This window comes from Pteronotus mesoamericanus, unplaced genomic scaffold (assembly GCF_021234165.1).
Source record: "Pteronotus mesoamericanus isolate MK-2021 breed Mesoamerican mustached bat unplaced genomic scaffold, CSHL_Meso_final contig_25, whole genome shotgun sequence".
Taxonomy (NCBI): Eukaryota; Metazoa; Chordata; class Mammalia; order Chiroptera; family Mormoopidae; genus Pteronotus; species Pteronotus mesoamericanus.
In genome coordinates, this window is record NW_026555105.1 from 16,012,021 (window position 1) to 16,030,402 (window position 18,382).

The following is an 18,382-nucleotide window of genomic DNA, read 5'->3' on the forward strand; positions in this document are numbered from 1 at the left end:
CTCACTTCTGGGCTGTCTCAAATTCTATTCTTTGCTTATAATGCTGTCACCCATTCTCATGATCCAGAAAATTCCTTCTTCCTTTTTAGAGTTCAGGTTAAATGTTACCATCTTCAGGAAGCCCTCCTTGACCACTACCAGATTAACTTAGGTCCTCTTGTTTATGGTTTTTCTGGATCATACAGTGACATTTTTATAGTCTTGTGTTTCATGTCTGGCTCCTCTGCCATTAGACTGTGAGCTCAGTAAAATCACTCTCTTGCTCACCACTGTATTTCTAGAGCCTAACACGATGGCTCGCTTATATTTGGCACTCAATAAGCATTGACTATAGAGATGACTGAATGAGTGACAGCTGGGATTCTGGAATTAAGCTTCATAGCTAGTCCTTGGCAGGATCTCATAATCTTCTCAAGGGACTTGGCCCTTGAAAGGAAAAGCTCCCTAGGTCCTAAATTCTCCAAGGGACACAGGGGAGTCATTTTATAGCTTATCCAAGCATGGGATCTAAGCTTCATTTATTCTAAAATATCTATTGATTATATTTATGTTCTATATGAGGCCAGAATATAATTTTTTGTGTTTCCCCAGTATTCATCTAGAAACCTGGCATAGAGGGGTTAAAAAGGCAGACTTCAGGGTATTCAAGTCCAGCTCTGTCACCTATAGCTGTGCAGCCTTAGGCAACTGACTTGCTTCCTGAATGTTCTCTTCCTCTCTGTAAAATAAAAATAAGAATCTGTTCTTTATAGAATGAAATTGAAAGTTAACTAACAGCATCCATGTAACACTCAGTGCCTGGCACGTAGGAAGACCTTAATATAGCATTAATAGGTTCATGACAGTTTGGTAAGAATATTAGGCATTTCTTCATATTCCCACTAGGTGTCGACACAGACTTGGTTAAAACAGCAGCACTAGCTTTCCAAATGTAGAAGCCCTAAGAATCCTGGAACAAAAGAACCCTAGAGCTGAAGATATTGAAGACAGAGTAGGTAGGGACCTTACAAAGTCCTGAAAGATTTGAATCCACTAGTCCTGCCTCCTTAAGGATAGCAAACAAGAGCCATGGCTGGGAGACCCTGGGCTAGGCTATTTTATCCATCTGTAGCAATAGGTAACTATGAGTACTAACTGACAGGTGCTATTCTAAGCACTGTAAAATATGAACTCATTGAATTCCCAGAAACAACCATATGGGGTAGATTCTAATGTCTTGCTCATTTTACAAATGGGAAAAGTGAGGCACAGGGGAGTTAAGTAACTTGTTCAACAACACACAACAGACACAGAAAAGTCCTGAGGGGGATTTAGAAGGGGGAGGCAAGAATAAGGGGCATACAGCAGGAGAGAGCAAGAGTCATAGGTAAGTTCATTGGCAGGTTGGAGAAGCTTGGCAGGAAGTTGAGGTCTGTTGAGCAAAATTTTAGGACAGAGAGACCTTCCACGTCCCTGAAGTCAGAGCCCAGCTTTGGTGTCATTTCTACTACCTAAAATTGAGTTTGGAGGGTGAAGCGGTCTTGTGAGTGTAAAGGAAAGGAACCACCTGGGCAAGAGTCAGCCCCATGTTAAGAGGCCCTGACTCACCTTTTCCAGTTTTCTGAGGCCCCAAAGAAGAGAGGGTTGGCCACTGAGGCCTCGTCAAAATGGAGCCCCTCCGAAATGGACCTTCTGATTCTTGCTCAGCAGCACATGTCACAGGGCATAAGCTGGCAGAACCCCTTTTTTTTATTATATTTTACTTTTGGGGGGGTATAACATATATAAAGTCCCCTAAGCTTAAGGTAGGGTTTGCAATTTTTTGCCCATGTAATCACCAACCAGATTAAGATACAGACCTTTGCCAGCACCCCTGAAAAGTTCCTCTTGTTCCTTTCCCATTTCTACTCCCCCTCCACCCCAGGTAACTACTATTCTGATTTCTATGACTATAAATTAGTTTTACATGCCCTTGAACTTTATATGAGTGAAATCATACAATAAAGGACTATTTTTGTGTTTGGATTCTTTTCGTCCGTATACTATGTGTGCAATTAATCTGTGGTGCCACATATGTCAGTACTTTGTTCTTTTAGATGTAAAATATAGTGTTCCATTGAATAAACATGCCATAACTTGTTTATTAATTCCCCTGTTGGTGAACATTGAGCTATTTCCAGTTCAAGCTATGAATAAAGCTGCTATGAAACTTCTTGCGTAAGTCATTTTGTAGACATAGGCACTCACTTCTCTTGGAATGAGTACCTAGGAGTGGAAATTCTAGGTCATAGCATAGGTGTATGTTTAGATTTAGTATAAACTGCCAGTTTTTTAAAGCAGTTGTACCAATTTTCTCTCTCACTAACAATGCGCTAGAACTTCAGTTGTTCCACATCCATGGCAACACTTAGCCCCTTCTCTTTTTGTAAACAAGAGTTTACACTCAAAGACTCCTCTCTCTCCCCAGAATTGGATGTTGGGTGTGCTGGCATAGGTGCCCTGACCCCTCAGCCCATAAGCATCAAGACAGTGAGAAGCCACATGCAGTTTGTTTGAGTCTCTGCTAGGGAAGAAATGGGTATTTCTTAACATGGATGTAACCCTAGGAACTGGTATGGCCATCTTATGACCATGAGCATGAAAACAACATGAGGAAAGTAGAACAGAGATGGAATGAACTTGAGAGATAAAATGGCCTTGATGACTTTGCCAAGCTACTCAATTAATCTGCCATTGAATGATAGGCCACTTATTTTTTTAAGCCAATTCAGCTAGGATTTTTTTTTCTTTTAGGAACTCGCAATATAATGGCCATAGTCCATAAGCATTCCTTGTAGCCAAACCTAATGGTGCCATTTCTATCCCCACTAAGTCAGCCCTGCTGAGCATTCTCTTTCTTAAAACCTTCTCCCTGGGATCCCATGCTCACCCGGTCTTCCTCCTACCCCACTGGTCACTGCTTCTCAGCCTCCTTTCTTGACTCCTCCTCCTCTGCTTACTATTTGATCTACCTTCTCTCCGTTTGGTTCTCATCCAGCACCATGATATATCACCTGTGAGTGGATGTTACCCATATATGTAAATCCAGTCCACATGTATTCCAGGTCTCTCTTCTGAGCTCCAGTCTCATACAAAACTGCCTATTGACCCTCTCCCCCTAGATGCCACCCAGGCATTTCAAACTTACCTTCTCAAAGCCAATCCCTTGATCTTCCCCCTCAATCTGAGCTTTCTTCAGGCTTCACCACTTTAGTCAAGGGCTCCTTCACTCCTTCATACTCAAGACAAAAACCTAGGAGTTAATGCCAATACCTCAGCACCCAGGCACATCCAATCTTGCATTCTTTACTTCTCTACCTCCCCAAGCCACCACCTTGTGTGAGTCATCATTACTTTGCACCTGGGTAGCTGCACAACAGCCTTCTAACTGGTCTCCACACACCCACTTTCAGGTGCCTTCAGAAACCCAAATTTGGTATTATTCCCCTGAAGGAGATGGCTTCTCATTACTTCCAAGATAAAATTCAAATTCATTAGGGAGCTCTACCTGTACTACTCCTTGCTCACCTCTAACTCTCACCCTGCTTCTTCCCACGTTCAAACCTAGGACAAGAGGTTCTTTCTGCCTAAAACATTCCCCCTCTCAACCTGGCCCTGTACAACTCCTAATTGTCCTTGATCTCTCAGCCTAAATGCCAGTTTCCCAACGCTCCACATTAGGACACCATTATTTTTTTTATAACTATTCTTTCCCTCACAGCACTTCCCATGATACATTATTATATATTGATTCAATTGAAATTGTTAATGTACAGTGAGTATTTGGTGACTGTCCTTCCTCTCCCTTCCCCCAAGGCTTCCTCACTAGATTGGCAGGGCCCTGAAGTTAGAACAGTGACTATGCAACCCTTCATACTGCCTCTTTGCCTTTAGCGCTGCACTTACACATAGTAAGTGCTCAAGAAATGTGTTTAATTAGCTAATAATGGAGTACACTGACTCACTCAACCCCCATAATAATCCTGTGAGGCAGGTATTTCATCAGACAGGGACAAACTGTGAGTCTGAGTAGGCTAGGGGATTGCCCAAGGTACAGGGCAAGGGGAGGAGTCAGGTCTTGACCTCAAGTCAGGTCCTAAGTCTTAACCCCGGATTGTTCCGCTCTGGAGCCGTGTCCTATTGGTGAAAGGGCCAGGAAGTGAGCGGGCGTTGAGTCATTGGTCATCCACGTGGACCAAAGGCAATAGGAGCTCACCTACAGAGACTAAGGTACGCCTCCAAGCTCTCAACGAGTAAAAATCACAATCTGTTGCATATGCATGAGGGGACCATGGGCCCGTGGTTTGGGACTGCCCAGAATGCGCCTGATTAAAAATTCTTCAGACCTGAAGGCTTTAGAGCCCCCAGAGTTCCGAATACGTATGACGAAACTCCTCAAAATGTCATCTTTGGTGGGCATTTTGGGTATACTGGGCAAGGGTGACCGCAATTTTGATCTTATGATCAGGCGTATGCTGTAGACAGCCAACCCCAGAAGGGGTCCTCGGCCGGCTGGACTAGAAGACGAAGGGGGCGTCACCCCTGCTTCCTGAGGCGTCCGTGGCGAGCTGAGGTGGAGGCAGGCTGCGACAGCGCAGGCGACAGTGGCAGCGGCGCCATGGCGGGGCTCTCAGGTACTGTGGTGTCGGCCTCCTGGGGACGGGATGAGAGGCCCTGAATGCATCCGCGCCGCCATGTTGCCCCTTTGGGGTCACCTTAGGCGTCTCCCTGTCCCTCTCTTGGATTTTCTTTCCGCGCACCCTCCAGCCACCGATGTCCGGTGTCACGTGATTGCCCTGTTTGGCCCTAGCCTGGGCCTTGAGGGTCCCTTCCTTGCCCGAGGGCGGATCGTGGGTATCCTGGGTTCTCGATCTGGCCTCCAAGGTCAGCGCTTGCCTGTCCGCTCCCAGGATGGGGCAGGCAGAGCCGAAGGAGCGCGGGGCTAGGGGGCGCGACCACCTCTCTTCAGCCCCGGGGCCTATGGCTGGGGACCAGACTTCTGAGAGGTCTGTCACTCTGTCCCCGCCACTTCGGTTGCATTTTTTAGATCAGAAGGGGCGTGGGGTAGAGGCGAAAGGGTCTCCTGTCCGGGCCATTGCTTCAGTGTCTGAGGTGATAGATGGACTCGCACTCAACTTTGAGTCTCGGGTGCTTCTTACTCCCTCTAGCTTTACCTCGTCTGGGCGTCTGTTCCTTTTCCTCCATTATACATGGGGAGTGGCCCTCAAGGGCAGCTGAAGGAACGGAATGCCTGGCATACTTATAGACTGGAAAGAAGAATGGGGGATGGGGGTCAGTTGCTTTTTTTCTTACCCTTTCCAAACCTCTAATTTCCTTCCAGGCCTCCGTGTCCCTTTTCAATGCTAAATGTTGGGACAGACTGGGACCTGTCCGAGGAAAGAAATGGTCTTTCTTGTTTATAGGTTTGGATCGTGTTTTATCCCTTTCAGGGAACTGGTGTGTTGGGGACAGCTTCTGTTTGCCCTGCCTGACATGGTCCAACCATCCCCTCAGCCTTCTGGACGCAACACCAAAGCCAGGACCAAAAAAAGTTCCAGCTTAAGTGCTAATGCCGTGTTAGATCTTGTTTATTTGTTTTAAATAAGAGACTAATTAATGTCAAGCAAATGTGTTAAAAGATTCAGAGCCCTTGTCGATTTCCAGTGACCATATCAATTCTGTATCTGAAATTGGTCTTGTTGGAATTCCTGCCAAAAACAATTTAACCTTTTATGTAATATGTTGTTTCAAGGAGGAATCTGGAAGTCTGGGTTTGGCCATTTGTTGTTGTTCTCTTATATTTGAAACATATGCATTCCATTTAAACCTGTCACTGTGTGATATACCAAGGACCCTGTGTTGCCTGCCTCTCTTCCTTCCTGTCTGGGAATGCTCAGGACTCTGGACCCTGCTGGGGTGCGGGCCCTGTGGGAAGGACAAGGGGACGAGCGGAGGGTGAACAGGATCTTCCGCAGAGAAGATGGTGATGTGTCTCTGGGGCATATAGAGGAAGTGAGAGGTGACCGGGGGGGAAAAAAGAGACTGTTACTAGATTAACGCTGTCTGTGTATGCGTGCATGCTCTTGTGCACATTAAAGTCCCTGGGCGTAAAACCAGCTGCAAATTCAGACTCTCACTTTAGGGTGCTGGCTCCTGAGTACATACAAGTTTGAAAATAGATGTCTAGCAAGTGGCTCACAGCAAACCTTCTTCATCCAACCCACATGTTATAATAAACTGTTGCTGTTCCACAGCTGAAGCTCAGGAAACTTGTCCTCCCTGCCCCTTCCTTCAGTCACAATCCAAATACTCCACAGGTAGAGGTAACTGTCATCACATAATGCCCCTAAGAGTCATGGTACCTGAACTCCCCTGGGGCTTAACTTAAATTGCTTAAGCTAAGAAACTAACATTCTTCTTGGGCAGTCTTACCTGTTCCTGCAGTTCCACACAGCCATCCCAGTTCTCTCTCAACTCGTCCCCTCTACCCTTGGCCTTGTGGGCGTAATAGAGATAGTTTAGGGAAAGGAGAGGCCTGTGGACATTTAGCCTTGTGGACTAAGGGCTTTGCAATAAAACACAAGTCATTTTCAACTCCCATTGCTCTCAATCAGAATACAATGTTTTAATGGTATCACTGCTGGGGGAAAACAACTATAAACAAGATATGTTTGGCTCAGACCCCTCGGCCTTGCACTGGAATAGAAAGTGAACACACTCCTTCTGTCTTCTCTGTTGGATTGTGTTTGCTGCCAAAGCATGAGGGTTTGGGATTGGGAGACAGAAGGAGGGAGTAGACATTGTACATTCAAACCCACCCAAGTGGGTGTAGGTCACTGTGGCAGCCCTTGCCTGGAAGTCTGTCATGTCACCATGCTCTGAGCCCTGTATGTATGTATGGATGGAGGAAGCCCCACAGATGGGCTTTGCCAAGATCAATCTGGAAAGCCCTGGGGCTATCAGCAGCCTCTTGCCTTTTAAAGATGGTACAGGAGACTTAAGAGAGGCCTGTTGTGTCCAGAGCAGCCTGACCCCTCCATGCTCCTGCAGCCTGTCTCCCTGAATCCAGCTACCCTAAAACTGGGTTGACGTTAGAGCATCTGGGACAGCGGGCACACCCCTCAAAGGCTCTGAGGGGAGGCACAGCATTCATTGAGAACACACTGAAATATGTTCCTGGTCCTGGGGGTTTAATGTGGAAAACCACAGAAACTCCAGTCTTCAGTCTTGCCAAGAGATGGGCTTCAGAAGGGAGATATGGGCATTGCCTGCTGATGAGGCAAGAGGAGACTTGTTTTACCTTCAGGCTATGGTGAAAGCTGGAGCCACCCAGTCTAAGGAACATGGAGTCTTAGATTGCACATCCCCATTCCAGTCTTATGAGTCCTGATTGAGATTTTGATAGTAGAATGTTTCTAGTATGTTAGGATTCACTGGGATCTTAGCAGCCCTTTTACAGAGGGGAGCTAAAGAGGAGGGTTAAAATGGCCTGACCAGGTTCCCTGGGCTGAGTGGTGGCAAAGCCAGTATCAGAACTGAGGTATGCATTCTCCACTCCCATAATTCTCTGATGCCGAACTGAAGTGAGAGGTGCTGGTAGTTGGGTTGAGAAATACAAGGTGCTTGCTAAGAGGAGGGAAACATTAGGCTCAGGGGACGAAGTGCTTTTCGTTCCAGAATGTTTGTGACAGCTGTGACTAAGGGATTTGAGAAAGTGGCAGAAAGAGAGATTTATGGCCCTCCATCTCCCTTGCTTGGTGTTGACCCAGGAACAGGTGTGTGGTGACAGGGACATGTAAAGCCACAGACAAAGCTGAACAGACAGCCGGGCCAAATGGTGAGGCAGTCAGCTGACCCCATGGAGGAGGAGTCCTAATTCACTGAGGAATGGGAGAAGGGAGGGAAGTCGAGCTGAGCAGCCAATGCACCCACCCACCCTGACTTGATGCCAGGGGAGCGCCCAGGAGCAGGGACCCGATAAGCAACCCTAAGAATATGGGTGCTGATGCCAGAAGCAGAGAACCCAGTAGTGGGGAGAGTGACCCGGAGAGAGGTTGCAGAGGGTAGGGGAAGACCCTGAAGAGTAGCAAGACCGGGCAGGATGCCCTTATAGTGGTCCTGGTGGAGGTTATAAGGGCCTGGAGGGATGAGCTGGGTAGAGGCGGCACCACAGCATACTGCTCATCTTGTACTCATCACCTGAGCCAGTGCCCACCTTGCCCAATTCTCATTTCCTTGGGGCTCCTGGACGGAGATAGGGCATTGTGTTCTGAAGTCCTGACCACCTGCCCCCATTGGTCACTAGTACCCCAATTTGAGGCCGCCCCCACCATTTGCCTCCCGTCTTTTCCAGTGCCAAGGCCCCTTATCCCAGGACAAGTGAAGGTACCCACCCCCCTGGGAGAGGGTAGTGATCCCTTATTCTGAGACCACTAGTGAGGACTTTTCTCTTTGGGGAGGGGAACATGATCCTTTATCTCAGGACAGTGTTGAGATGGAACTGGCTGTGTAACAGTCCCAATTTATTCCTGTTTTGCTGCCTCCTACCCTCCCTCTCTCAAGGATCTTGCCCACTCCACAATGTGCACATCAGCCCAGTCTTAGAAGTATGTGTCGCAGCCGCAAAAGAAATCACAGGAGAGAACTTTTTGGTGCTCCTCCACCACCCCGCAGGGTCCTAGGACACTGTGCGAGACGGGGGAGGTACTATTTTTTTATTTTTTGTAGAGGTGGTCCCTGTCCTCCAGGAGCTTACAATCTAGCTGGGGAAACACAACTAATGCACACTTACACAATCATTACAATTAGCGATTACCACAATATTGACCACAATTGCGTGAGACCAGGGAAAAGATCAGTGAGAGGCTGGGGGCTCGGAGAAGGTGTTTTAGTTAAAGTGGGGATTCTTTTACTGGTTGAATAGGTCCGAATTGAGTGGCACATTTTTGGGGGGTGGGGTGGGCTTGGGAGGCAGTGAGGGGGGCTGGGGAATTGAGGGAGCAAAGGCAGCAGGGCTGGAATGCACATGCCGTAGGCAAGGGACAGTGAGAGGGCCCCGCTTTGTTTCTTAACGCTCTTCCTCCTTCACCCATGCCCTCCAGTCCCGCCACACAGGCATGTAGTTGGCTCCTTGTCTGCTGCTCAGAGATTCAGGGCTTCGGCTGGTGATGTTGGAATGTCCTTTCTGCTGGCTGGTGTCATTGTCTGGATCTCTGTGGTGGGCCTGCTGGCATGGTCGTGGCTGTGGGGCTGGGATGTTGCTGTCCCAACTTGGTCCAGATCGGAATGCCTACGCCCAAATCTCAGAAGTCTGCTCCCTCCATCCCCCCTCCTCCCTCTACCCCGCCCCACAGTGGGACGAGTGCAAAGGGTGTTGGGAAGGGATCTGGTATTGTCGTCATTGCGGTGCTGCTTCTCCGAAGGCCTGCCAGCCCCTCACTGACCTTGGCAAGTGCTCCTCTGGCGAGAGAGCACAGGGGACCCCCCATTCCTGGGCGGCATTGGCTCCCATGCTGGGCGAGATGCACAGGAGCACCTGGTGACACGGCCGCCCAGGGCTGGGGGCTGGGGCCTCAGTTGGGGGCCCGCCGGCGCTCTCCCAACACCTGCCGCCCGGTCCTCGACACGGTGTACGCCAGCTTCTGCAGGGAGTACCTGAACACCTGTAGTGAGAGACCCAGGACCTGCCCTTAGAGGCGGGCACCCGCAGCCTATCTGCAGCGCTGCTGTGCCCGCCCCTGCCCCACCCCCTGCCCCGCCCGCCTTCCCTGCTGGGAAAGGCGGGCAGGGGCGCAGCCTGTCCACGAGTCAGGGCAGCTGGATCTTTTCCAGCTGTGCTGAAGGCTGCATGGCGGCTAGCTGATTGGACCTACAACTTATGTATACCTCACTTCTTGCAATGGGCTGGGTCCCTGGATGATTTCGAAAAGGGAATCCTACCCAGTAAATGCCGCATTCCAGGAACACCTTAAAGGAAATATGCAATTCCTTTGGCAAAGAATTCCTTAGTAGGGAATTCTTATGGCAAAGGGTGCTTTTAGAATAAATGATTTTATGGGCAAAGTGCTTTCTTCAGATTTTTTTTTCTTTTTTACACAGCACTTTGCCTCAATTTGATTTTTTTTTAATAAAGCGAATTTGGTTTTTTAGGAAGCGCTTTTTTCTCTTCCGTTTTCCTGTGAAGAGCCTTTTCCTCTATTCTCCTCAAAGCGCTTTTATCCGATTCACTTTCTTGTTAGCTTCTTTGTCCAATTTTTTTCTGCAATGCGCTTTTTATCTAATGTAATTTTTCTAAGTGTTTTTGCCTATTTTTCCTGCAATGCGCATTTTCTCGAATTTATTTTTTCCCGTAAATTACTTTTTTCTAATTTGTTGTGGGTTGGTTTTTGTAAAGTGCTTTGCATTTCTTTGTTTTTTGATAAGTGCCTTTTTCTAACTTATTTTTTGTCCCAGCCCCGCAATCGTTTTATTTTTTTTTAAATAAAATTTCCCCGCAATGCGTAATTCTTTAAGGCGGAAAATTTTTGCTATGCGAGTTGTAAAGTCTCTTTTCACAAAACAGACGGGCCCCGCCTCCCTCCTGGGGTCGAGTCTGGGTATAGCGGGTTTTTCTTACCACGTTGGTCGCTAAGAGCCTCGGCGTTCCTTGGCGGCTGGCGCCCGCCGCGCCCCAACTCTTTGTTCCCGGCCGGGCGCGGGCGCACTGAGAAGGGTCTGCGCTAGGAGGAGGGCGCAGGGAACGGGTGGGGGCGCGTGGTGCCGGCCGCGGCACTCGGGCAGGCAGGGATCGCGGCAATCAGGATAGGACGGGTCGGGGATGCGGCAATTGCAACGTGGGCTTGCCGGTTCGGGGGCGCGCATCAGGACCCCTCTCCCACCCAGAACCCGGGCACACTTACCTGCAGCAGCACACGAAAAATGTACCAGCCGATGATGAGCAGCTCAGCCGAGGCTACCGCCACTGCCGCCATGGTTCCGAGAGTGGGTCGCTGAGAGCGAGTGTGCCGAAGGCTGCGGGTTCGCCGAGGGCCGCTGGTCTCTCGGAGTCCGCTGTTGGGCGCACTGCCGCAGCCGCGGTGGCTGCGCCTTAAGTATCCGCCCGCCACCCAAGTGCGCATGCGCATTTGGGGGGAGTCTAGTAAGGGGGGGTAAACCGGAGGCGCTCCTCATTCGCTACGAGAGGAAAAAATAATCCATCTGCTCTTTCCACACCGACCCCCGCCTCCTGAGTTTCATCTTAGCCTCTTTCCAGAAGATTCCGCCGTCCCCGCTTTTGAATTTTAGTGTAAAATGGAGGGGAACTACAACTCTTAGTAGCACATAGCGCATGGATAGGGGGTGTGTGCCTCTTGGTGCGGACCTCCTCTCTTCGAGCCCAGTGTCTGGTGCCGACCAGGACCCACCTTGGGCACAGATGGAAACCTAATTTAAAGAGGAACCATGTATTCGGCAGGGTAGAAAGGATGTCCCTTCCAGGAGGAGCCTTGGCTTCACAGGCCCCTGTTCAGGACCCTTTTCCTAATATTTGATGTGTTGTAAGCCAGCGTCCCCTGTTGCACAAGAGTCTCTGAGCGTGTAACCTTTCTCTGATTCCTTGAGTCCCGCTTCTTAACGGTTGCTAGACCTACGGCGGTGGCGATTGTAGGAATCCTACCAGGGCGCTAAACTCTAAGCGGGAAAGCGGTAGTTACCAGGTATCTGTATCCTGTGGGAGGGATACGGGAGGGATTGGCACCTTTGTACGCGCGGAAGGGATAGGATGAGCTCTCCTGTGAAGTGGTCAAAATGCGCTCTGGGATGGTTTCCTTTTGGACAGGTCATTTCAACCTCTGCTTTCCGCCCTCCCTCGCCCCCCCCGCCCCTCCGCCCCCAAGACCCTGGTAGGTCTTCCTCAACCAGCAAGGTTCTTTGTGCCCGTTGCGCTGGGCGGCTGGAGCGAGGTTTTGCTACAGCCACCAGAGGGTTGTGGCTGCTGCAGCTCTGTTTCCAGGCGCAGCAGTTAGACCTTACTGAACGCAGTCTGCGATCGCGGTCTGCGATCACGGCCACCGCGCACCGGTGGCCCGCCTCTGGAAAGCACCTTTCTCCGGCATGCTGCCTGGCACAGGGGCCAACTGGCATTTACCCCTATGTGGACAGAAAATTAATTTTGATTAAAAGCTCACAGAGGTCAGGTTCTATCCAGTGCCAGCAGCAGATGGAGAGTGTAAGTCATCCAAGCGAGGTCAGTTTGGATGAAGTAGCATGGTGATTTTTTTTTTCCTATATTGACTTTCGAAGAAGTTGGCTGTTTTCGGCAAAATGATGCCAGGCTGTTTGAAAAAGGCAAGTTCCTCCCAGGCTGCCATCTTAAAACAAAATATTTGATGGTGCTGCTGCCGCCGCCGCAGCCTCCCGAAGCTTGCGAGGATCCGTTGCTTGCGATCTCCACTGCCGCCAGTGCGTGCGCCGCTAACTGCTTTAACTCTACTCAGCACCTGCTGTGAGAGAGAACCCTGCGCTAATCCTGTGGGGCACGGCCTCTGGTGGCAACCACAGGGCGGTATTGTGAGGTCTGGACCCCTTGAGGACGGGCCGCAGCCCCAGGAGGCGATACATGATCTCTGCTGGGCAGGGCCCAGGCAAAGCCAGTCCACTGTTCGGGACCTGCCGGAAGAGCCCCCAAGAAGCCCAGGGGAGACAACCCCAGGAGGCTTCCAGAAATGGTGACTTGGAGATGAATAGATTTCCATGGGTGGGTAGGGAGGAAAGGGCATTCACATTTATTGTTGTTAACCATGATCCATTTTCCCAAATAAGTATACATTCTGTTCCTGTTTTTTTTTTTTTTTTGTCTGTCTGTCTGTCTGTTTTTTGTCTGTTTGTCTGTTATGTTGACTTCTCTCTTCAGGATCCCTGCTGCCTTGGTGATCCCAGGCTGACAGCCAGAGAGCACAGCGGCTCAGCTCCTGGAGAGTGAGGGTTGAAGAAAGCGGAGGGCAGCCGCCCACGCCCGCGGGCTCCCATTAGGTCGGTTCCTGCAGCGGTGCCCAGCGGCCTTGGCGAAGGCCCTGCCTGGCAGAGATCATGTATTGCCTCCAGTGGCTGCTGCCTGTCCTCCTCATCCCCAAGCCCCTCAACCCCGCCCTGTGGTTCAGCCACTCCATGTTCATGGGCTTCTACCTGCTCAGCTTCCTCCTGGAGCGGAAGCCTTGCACAATTTGTGCCTTGGTTTTCCTGGCAGCCCTGTTCCTCATCTGCTATAGCTGCTGGGGAAATTGTTTCCTGTACCACTGCTCTGATTCCCCGCTTCCAGAATCGGCACACGACCCCAGCGTTGTGGGTACCTAACAGCCTGCCTATTAGCTTTCCAAGGAAGCAGAAGACGGGAGGGGAGGCATTGACCTAGGTCATAAAGCATTGGAGTTTCAAATCCCGCAGCCTGCGGGTGCCACATTCCTGACGGCGCCTTTTTGGCCTGTGATGTTTTATCCTTATAATGTGAATAATAGCACTGACCGGTGCTTTTATTGTAGAATCCTATAGTCGTGGGTGGTCTTGTGGTTGTGTGTGTTCTGTCCCCACCTTGGTCCCAGCTGGCAGGATGGCCACCCCCCTCGCCTCATTCCTGCGAGGAGTCTGCACCCATCCTGATTAACCACCTCAGCATGACCTGGGCAGATAAAATGCCAAGTCTCATTGTCACCTCTGTGACCCCTCCTTGTCAGGTCTCTTCCTTTCCCAGTATGTTCCCAACTCCTCAGTCCCTCCCTTTAGTTATCTTCTACCCCTTTCCTTTTTGGGGGAGCATCTGTCCAAGACAGGGCTCATTTTTGCACTTATCTCGAATTTAAAGAGATTGCTGACGCCCGAGAGCCTCGCTTTTTCATCCTTTCCCTGGTCAGCAGGCTAGACAGAAACATGTCTTGACTGTTTGTTGTTCACAAAATCTCCAGTATTTTTTCCACTTCATTTTTAAGAAAGAAGTAACAAATACATGTTACTCTTTCACCTCGGTGTCTGGGCTCAGCCCAGCCTCACTCCTTTGCCCTTCCTCCTGCCTTCCTCAGCTGTCCCCAGGAGGGGGCGGGGGTGCCTCATTGTGTCTCCTGTGCATGCTCTGCAGGATTGAGGTGTAGTGTGTTCACGTAGATCTAGATCTAGCAGTCCCCAGCCGAGTGAATGGAAGAGTTGTTGTGTGTTCCATAACAGCCATGATCCCCTTGATAGGTGTTTGGACATTTTTGGTGTGCCGTACGTGTGTGTGTATGTGTACAAATACATGTGTATATTCCTTTTAAAGAAGCTTTATTGAACGTGTTCTGATTTTGAGGTTTAGCAATAGCTAGCTACAGTGGGTGCCGCTACAGTTTTTATTTAGCATGGGTATTGCAGAGTGACCAGCACACTGGACTCCGAGGTGGTTCAGACGAGACAGAGGGGAGCAGTGGCCATCGTCCTCATGCCTGGAGCTCCTTCAGTCCTGCACATAGAGACTGTACATTTTGAAGAATACACAGGAAGACTCTGTGACTGTCACTTGCTTTTTTCTGTTTCTGCGCTTCTGTAACAAGTGTTGGCAAGCAAGACTTTCTCCTGGCCCCTGCCCACTGGGGATCAGCATGGTTGTCCCTCCAGTCTAAACCATCCATTTTTCTCTTGCCTGAGCCGGGAGGGAGGTGGGCCAGGCAGAGGACAGAACTGGAGGCAGTCCATCTAGGGAATGGGACTACGAGGCCACACTTGTGGAACATTTGGACTGCATTCTGGAGCTTTTACTTCTGGTGTGTTCGTTGCACAGCTGTTTGAAATGTTTAATAAAGCTTTATAAACTTTACTTTGTGGTTTTATGTGGCTGCAGTCCATTTGGGTCGTGGTGTTGGATTTCTAAGTTGGTGGGGGGCAGGGGGTAGCATGGAGGGGCTGAATCCTTGGCGCCAGAGTACCTTAGCCCGAAAATTTGATCTGCTCTCTGGAGAGCAGATGGTGGGGTTGGGGGAGGGGGGCAGGGGGCAGGCCAGGCAGTGAACAGGAGGGAGTCTGAAAGTTTTCAGAGATGAGACATTTGCGTTTCTCAGCTCCCATGGCTTCTCGCCTGAAACTGTTTCCCTCCATAGGAGATTTGAGTAACTGATCCCTTGACAAACAACTTAAGACAGCTGGAACCCTAATCATCAAGGATTTTTATGGTGCTGCTTTTGAAGTAAAAATAAAGTGAAACCCCTTATGGCATCTGAAGTGGAAAAATAAATAAGGCTGGCCATCCAACCAGGGGGCTTAGGCTTAAGGCAATGGCTAGAAGCGCGACACTGATGCAGTTCAATGTCATCAATGTGCATGTCCACCCATGGCTGTGACCTTTGAGACAAAGCAGGGTAGCTTGTCAGGGCCCTGTGCTGGGTGTCCACCTCTCGATCTCTTCCAGAAAACGTAACAGGAGCGCTAGCTGTCAAAGGCACAGGGCTGTTGTGAGGGTGTGTTGAGATAACAGTTGTGAAAGATCTTTGGTAATTTCATAGTTTACCTGTTTTACCTAGATTTTTAATTTCTTGCTGTAGTTTTATGTAGTTTTCTCCTGTCCTTTTAAATCTCCCTGTTGTCAGTTTTCATTTTTTCATTCCTAGTGTTGCTTATCAGTGCTTTCTCTTGATCAAAACTTGCCAAAGCTCTGGCCAGTATGGCTTATTTGGATGGAGTGTTGTCCCATAACCAAAAGGCTGTGGGTTTGATTCCCTGTCAAAGCATGTACCTAGGTTGTGGGTTTGATCCCCAGTCCAGGCACATGTGATTCCAGGTCCGATCACAGAAGGCCACCAATTGATACTCTTCTCTCTCTAAAAGCAATTTTTAAAAAAATGTCCTCAGGTGAGGGTAAAAAAAAAATTTTTTTTAAAGCTTGCCAAAGATTTGTCCATCTTAAAGATATTTTCAAAGAATCAAACTTTTACTGATTATATCTGCTGAGTATTTTTCCTGTCTGATTCTCCAGTGCTTTTATCTCTGAATTCTTCTCTTCTGGGTTTCTGGATATATTTCGTGTTTCAGCAAAGTCTTAAGCTGAGGAGTCACACATGTGGAAAGGATGGTTTGTTCAGCAAACATTGAGTCCCTGTACTATGCTTGCTGGGGATTTCAGGGGCAAGACCTAGGCCTGACTCTACAAGACCACATGATTCTAGCCTAGTGGGAAGACTAAGAAAATAGACAATTGCAAATTCCAAAAACAAAACAAAACAAACAAACAAAAAAGGCTTTTGTGGCCCCACTCTCCTGTGGAGGCACCTGGATGATAAATGAAGCCAAGATTATTGCTTATTTTGCTCTCCCTCAGAAACCAGCTTTCTGTCGTAGGTCAAGCCTGCTTAAGAGTCACAAACAGGCCTCCCTCTGAAATATTTCTGACCCTTTCCAACAGGGAGCCTGCAGCCCAACCCCTCCCAAGGTGACTGCCAAATCAGCATTCTGCCTGCCCAACAGTACTTTCCACCTTACCAAGGCAGCAGCAGCAGCACCCTTCCCCCTCTCCCTGAAACACCTTTCAGGAAAATGAAAAGTAGATGCCTCTTCTGAAAAAGAGCAGGAGCATGCTCTGCAATTCTGTTGGTCTCTGGGCTCCTGGTGTGACGTGGTACCCGCTAGGTCCCATGAGACCTAGGTCTGGGATGCTTTAGGAACTATGCTGTGTCCTGCTCTGGGCCTTAGTTTTCTTATAGGTAAAGTGTAGTCTTTGGAGCCAACACAACCTTCCTAGTCCTAATATACAGGGAAGCCTTTGTCCTAGGACCTTAGGATCCTCCTGAATACATTTGAGGAAGGTGACTAAGCTCTGGGAAGGTGGCAGTGCCCTTGCAGGGCAGCCTGCATATGCTTTATGCGTTAGCCAGTGAGCTCTGCTATGCCTCTGTCAGGAAGCCTTCCTGGACTTCATCCCTCTCCCTGGAGATCCACTTGTCTAAATCGCTTTGCTCAGCCTTCTGTTTAATGCTGGTGTCAAGACTAGGCAACTTTGTTTTATAGTGATTGGACTCCTCTTATCTTCCAAGGGGCCTGAGTTGTTATTCAATCAGTAGGTCCTTGTGAGACTTCCACGCAGGTATGCAGGCCTTGGGACCACATAGTGGACAAGGTGGACAGTCCCTGCTGTCAAGGAATCATCTGGGGAGGGGAATATGTGTGTATGTATAAATAAAAAATGCATATGTATTGTGGCAGGTGCCATAAGAGGAGGCTAAAAGGGAGCTGATGTAGGCTGGGGAGGATTGATGTCCAGGCTGCCCCTGAGGACAAGTATAAACGTTTGAACAGTGAAACAATAAATGAGATGGTAAGTCCCACCATTTGATCAAGCGTCTGACTGGGCTGAAAGTAAAATGAAGGACCACCAGCAGTACTTAGCTACTCTGCAATCAGAATGCAGAAAAGGCCTTTTGGCTTAGGTATCAGTCTTTTTAAAGCTAGGGGACTGTGTTGGGAGACACAAGGGGTGTCTAAGGCTGACATGGTGGTGGCAGACCCCAAAACTCAGTCCCAAGAACTCTTCAGTTTCCGGCTGACCGGAACCATCACAAACAAGGATCTGATGGGAATGAGAGGTGACCCAATCAGAGCAGCGTTCAAGGTGGGGTTTTTTCCAGTAGAGGGAACAGGGTAGCGTTTGAGCAGTGAAAGCAGCAGGGCTGTCAAAAAGGTCCTTGCCCTTTCTAAGTCATTGGGAATGGTGAGAAGTGGCCCTAAGGGGCCACAGTGGGTAAAGTGGGGAAGGCAGGAGAAGGCAGGCTGGGGAGGGAGGAAGACAGAGAAAGGTGAAAGAAGGAAAGCTGACTCCCATTGGATAGCTGCAGGAAAGGAGGCCAGAGGAGGGTTGTCAGAACCCAGTCTCCTGGCATCGAGTGCAGAACTCACCCCTCTTACCCCCTCCGTAATGGGTGAAAAGGTCACTGCTCTGGAAAGGGAAAAACTGAGGTGCTCACCTCAACAAGTGATGGAAGCTGATCCTGACTGTGAGGGGCTTATCTGATCTGAGCTCAGCACCATCCCTTCCCAGTGTCTTCCTGAAGGCCAAAGGAGGGACAGAGCTTGGTCTACCAGGCTTCTGAGGGAGAATTCCGTAACTCGAGAAAAACTTTAATTATAGAATGGGCTCAAGGTAAAGGGAGGAAGCTGGCTAAGCAGCAGCTAGACAGGCTTCAGAAAGAGGTCCTTGGTCTTTTTGGGCTACCAAGACCCAAACAGTGGTTCACGGTGAACTTGGGAACAGTTTAGGACTGATAAACCTTAAGAGGAGAGGCCCCTGGGAGTCCCAGGCCCTATGCCATTGCCTTTATGTCTGCGCCCTGCTGAGCCTCAGTTTCCACACTTGTAACATGGGTGTCATAACATCCACTTT

The 18,382-nt window shown here is 49.3% G+C and overlaps 2 protein-coding genes across 5 annotated transcripts; one reads left to right on the forward strand and one right to left on the reverse strand.

Annotated features, from left to right (window-relative positions):
• The first annotated feature begins 4,537 nt into the window (after positions 1-4,537).
• On the forward strand, positions 4,538-14,833 carry BLCAP (BLCAP apoptosis inducing factor). The gene is made up of 2 exons (XM_054573777.1): positions 4,538-4,652; positions 12,908-14,833. The coding sequence occupies exon 2, from the start codon at positions 13,084-13,086 to the stop codon at positions 13,345-13,347; it is 264 nt and encodes an 87-aa protein (XP_054429752.1). The 5' UTR covers positions 4,538-4,652; positions 12,908-13,083; the 3' UTR covers positions 13,348-14,833.
• NNAT (neuronatin) lies at positions 8,664-11,078 on the reverse strand. Of its 4 annotated transcripts, none has more exons than XM_054573776.1 (3): positions 10,917-11,078; positions 9,909-9,984; positions 8,664-9,680 (listed from the first exon to the last, which is right to left on the reverse strand). In XM_054573776.1, exons 1-3 carry the CDS (start codon positions 10,986-10,988, stop codon positions 9,454-9,456), a joined length of 375 nt encoding a protein of 124 aa, XP_054429751.1. In that variant the 5' UTR covers positions 10,989-11,078; the 3' UTR covers positions 8,664-9,453. The 4 variants fall into 4 exon arrangements, with proteins under 4 accessions (XP_054429751.1, XP_054429749.1, XP_054429747.1 ...); XM_054573774.1 differs by having other exon boundaries at positions 9,904-9,984; XM_054573772.1 differs by lacking the exon at positions 9,909-9,984 and adding an exon at positions 10,634-10,736.
• Positions 14,834-18,382: the final 3,549 nt, after the last annotated feature.

Bases quoted from the DNA above. Each gene is read 5' to 3' on its own strand.
- NNAT (XM_054573772.1), bottom strand. From the start codon at position 10,988: ATGGCGGCAGTGGCGGTAGCCTCGGCTGAGCTGCTCATCATCGGCTGG. The intron at 10,737-10,916 runs GTAAGTGTGCCC...CCCTCCTCCTAG, and splicing joins TTTTTCGTGTGCTGCTGCAG to CGCAGACCCTTCTCAGTGCG. The intron at 9,681-10,633 runs GTAAGAAAAACC...CTCTCACTACAG, and splicing joins GGCTCTTAGCGACCAACGTG to GTGTTCAGGTACTCCCTGCA.
- BLCAP (XM_054573777.1), top strand. From the start codon at position 13,084: ATGTATTGCCTCCAGTGGCTGCTGCCTGTCCTCCTCATCCCCAAGCCC.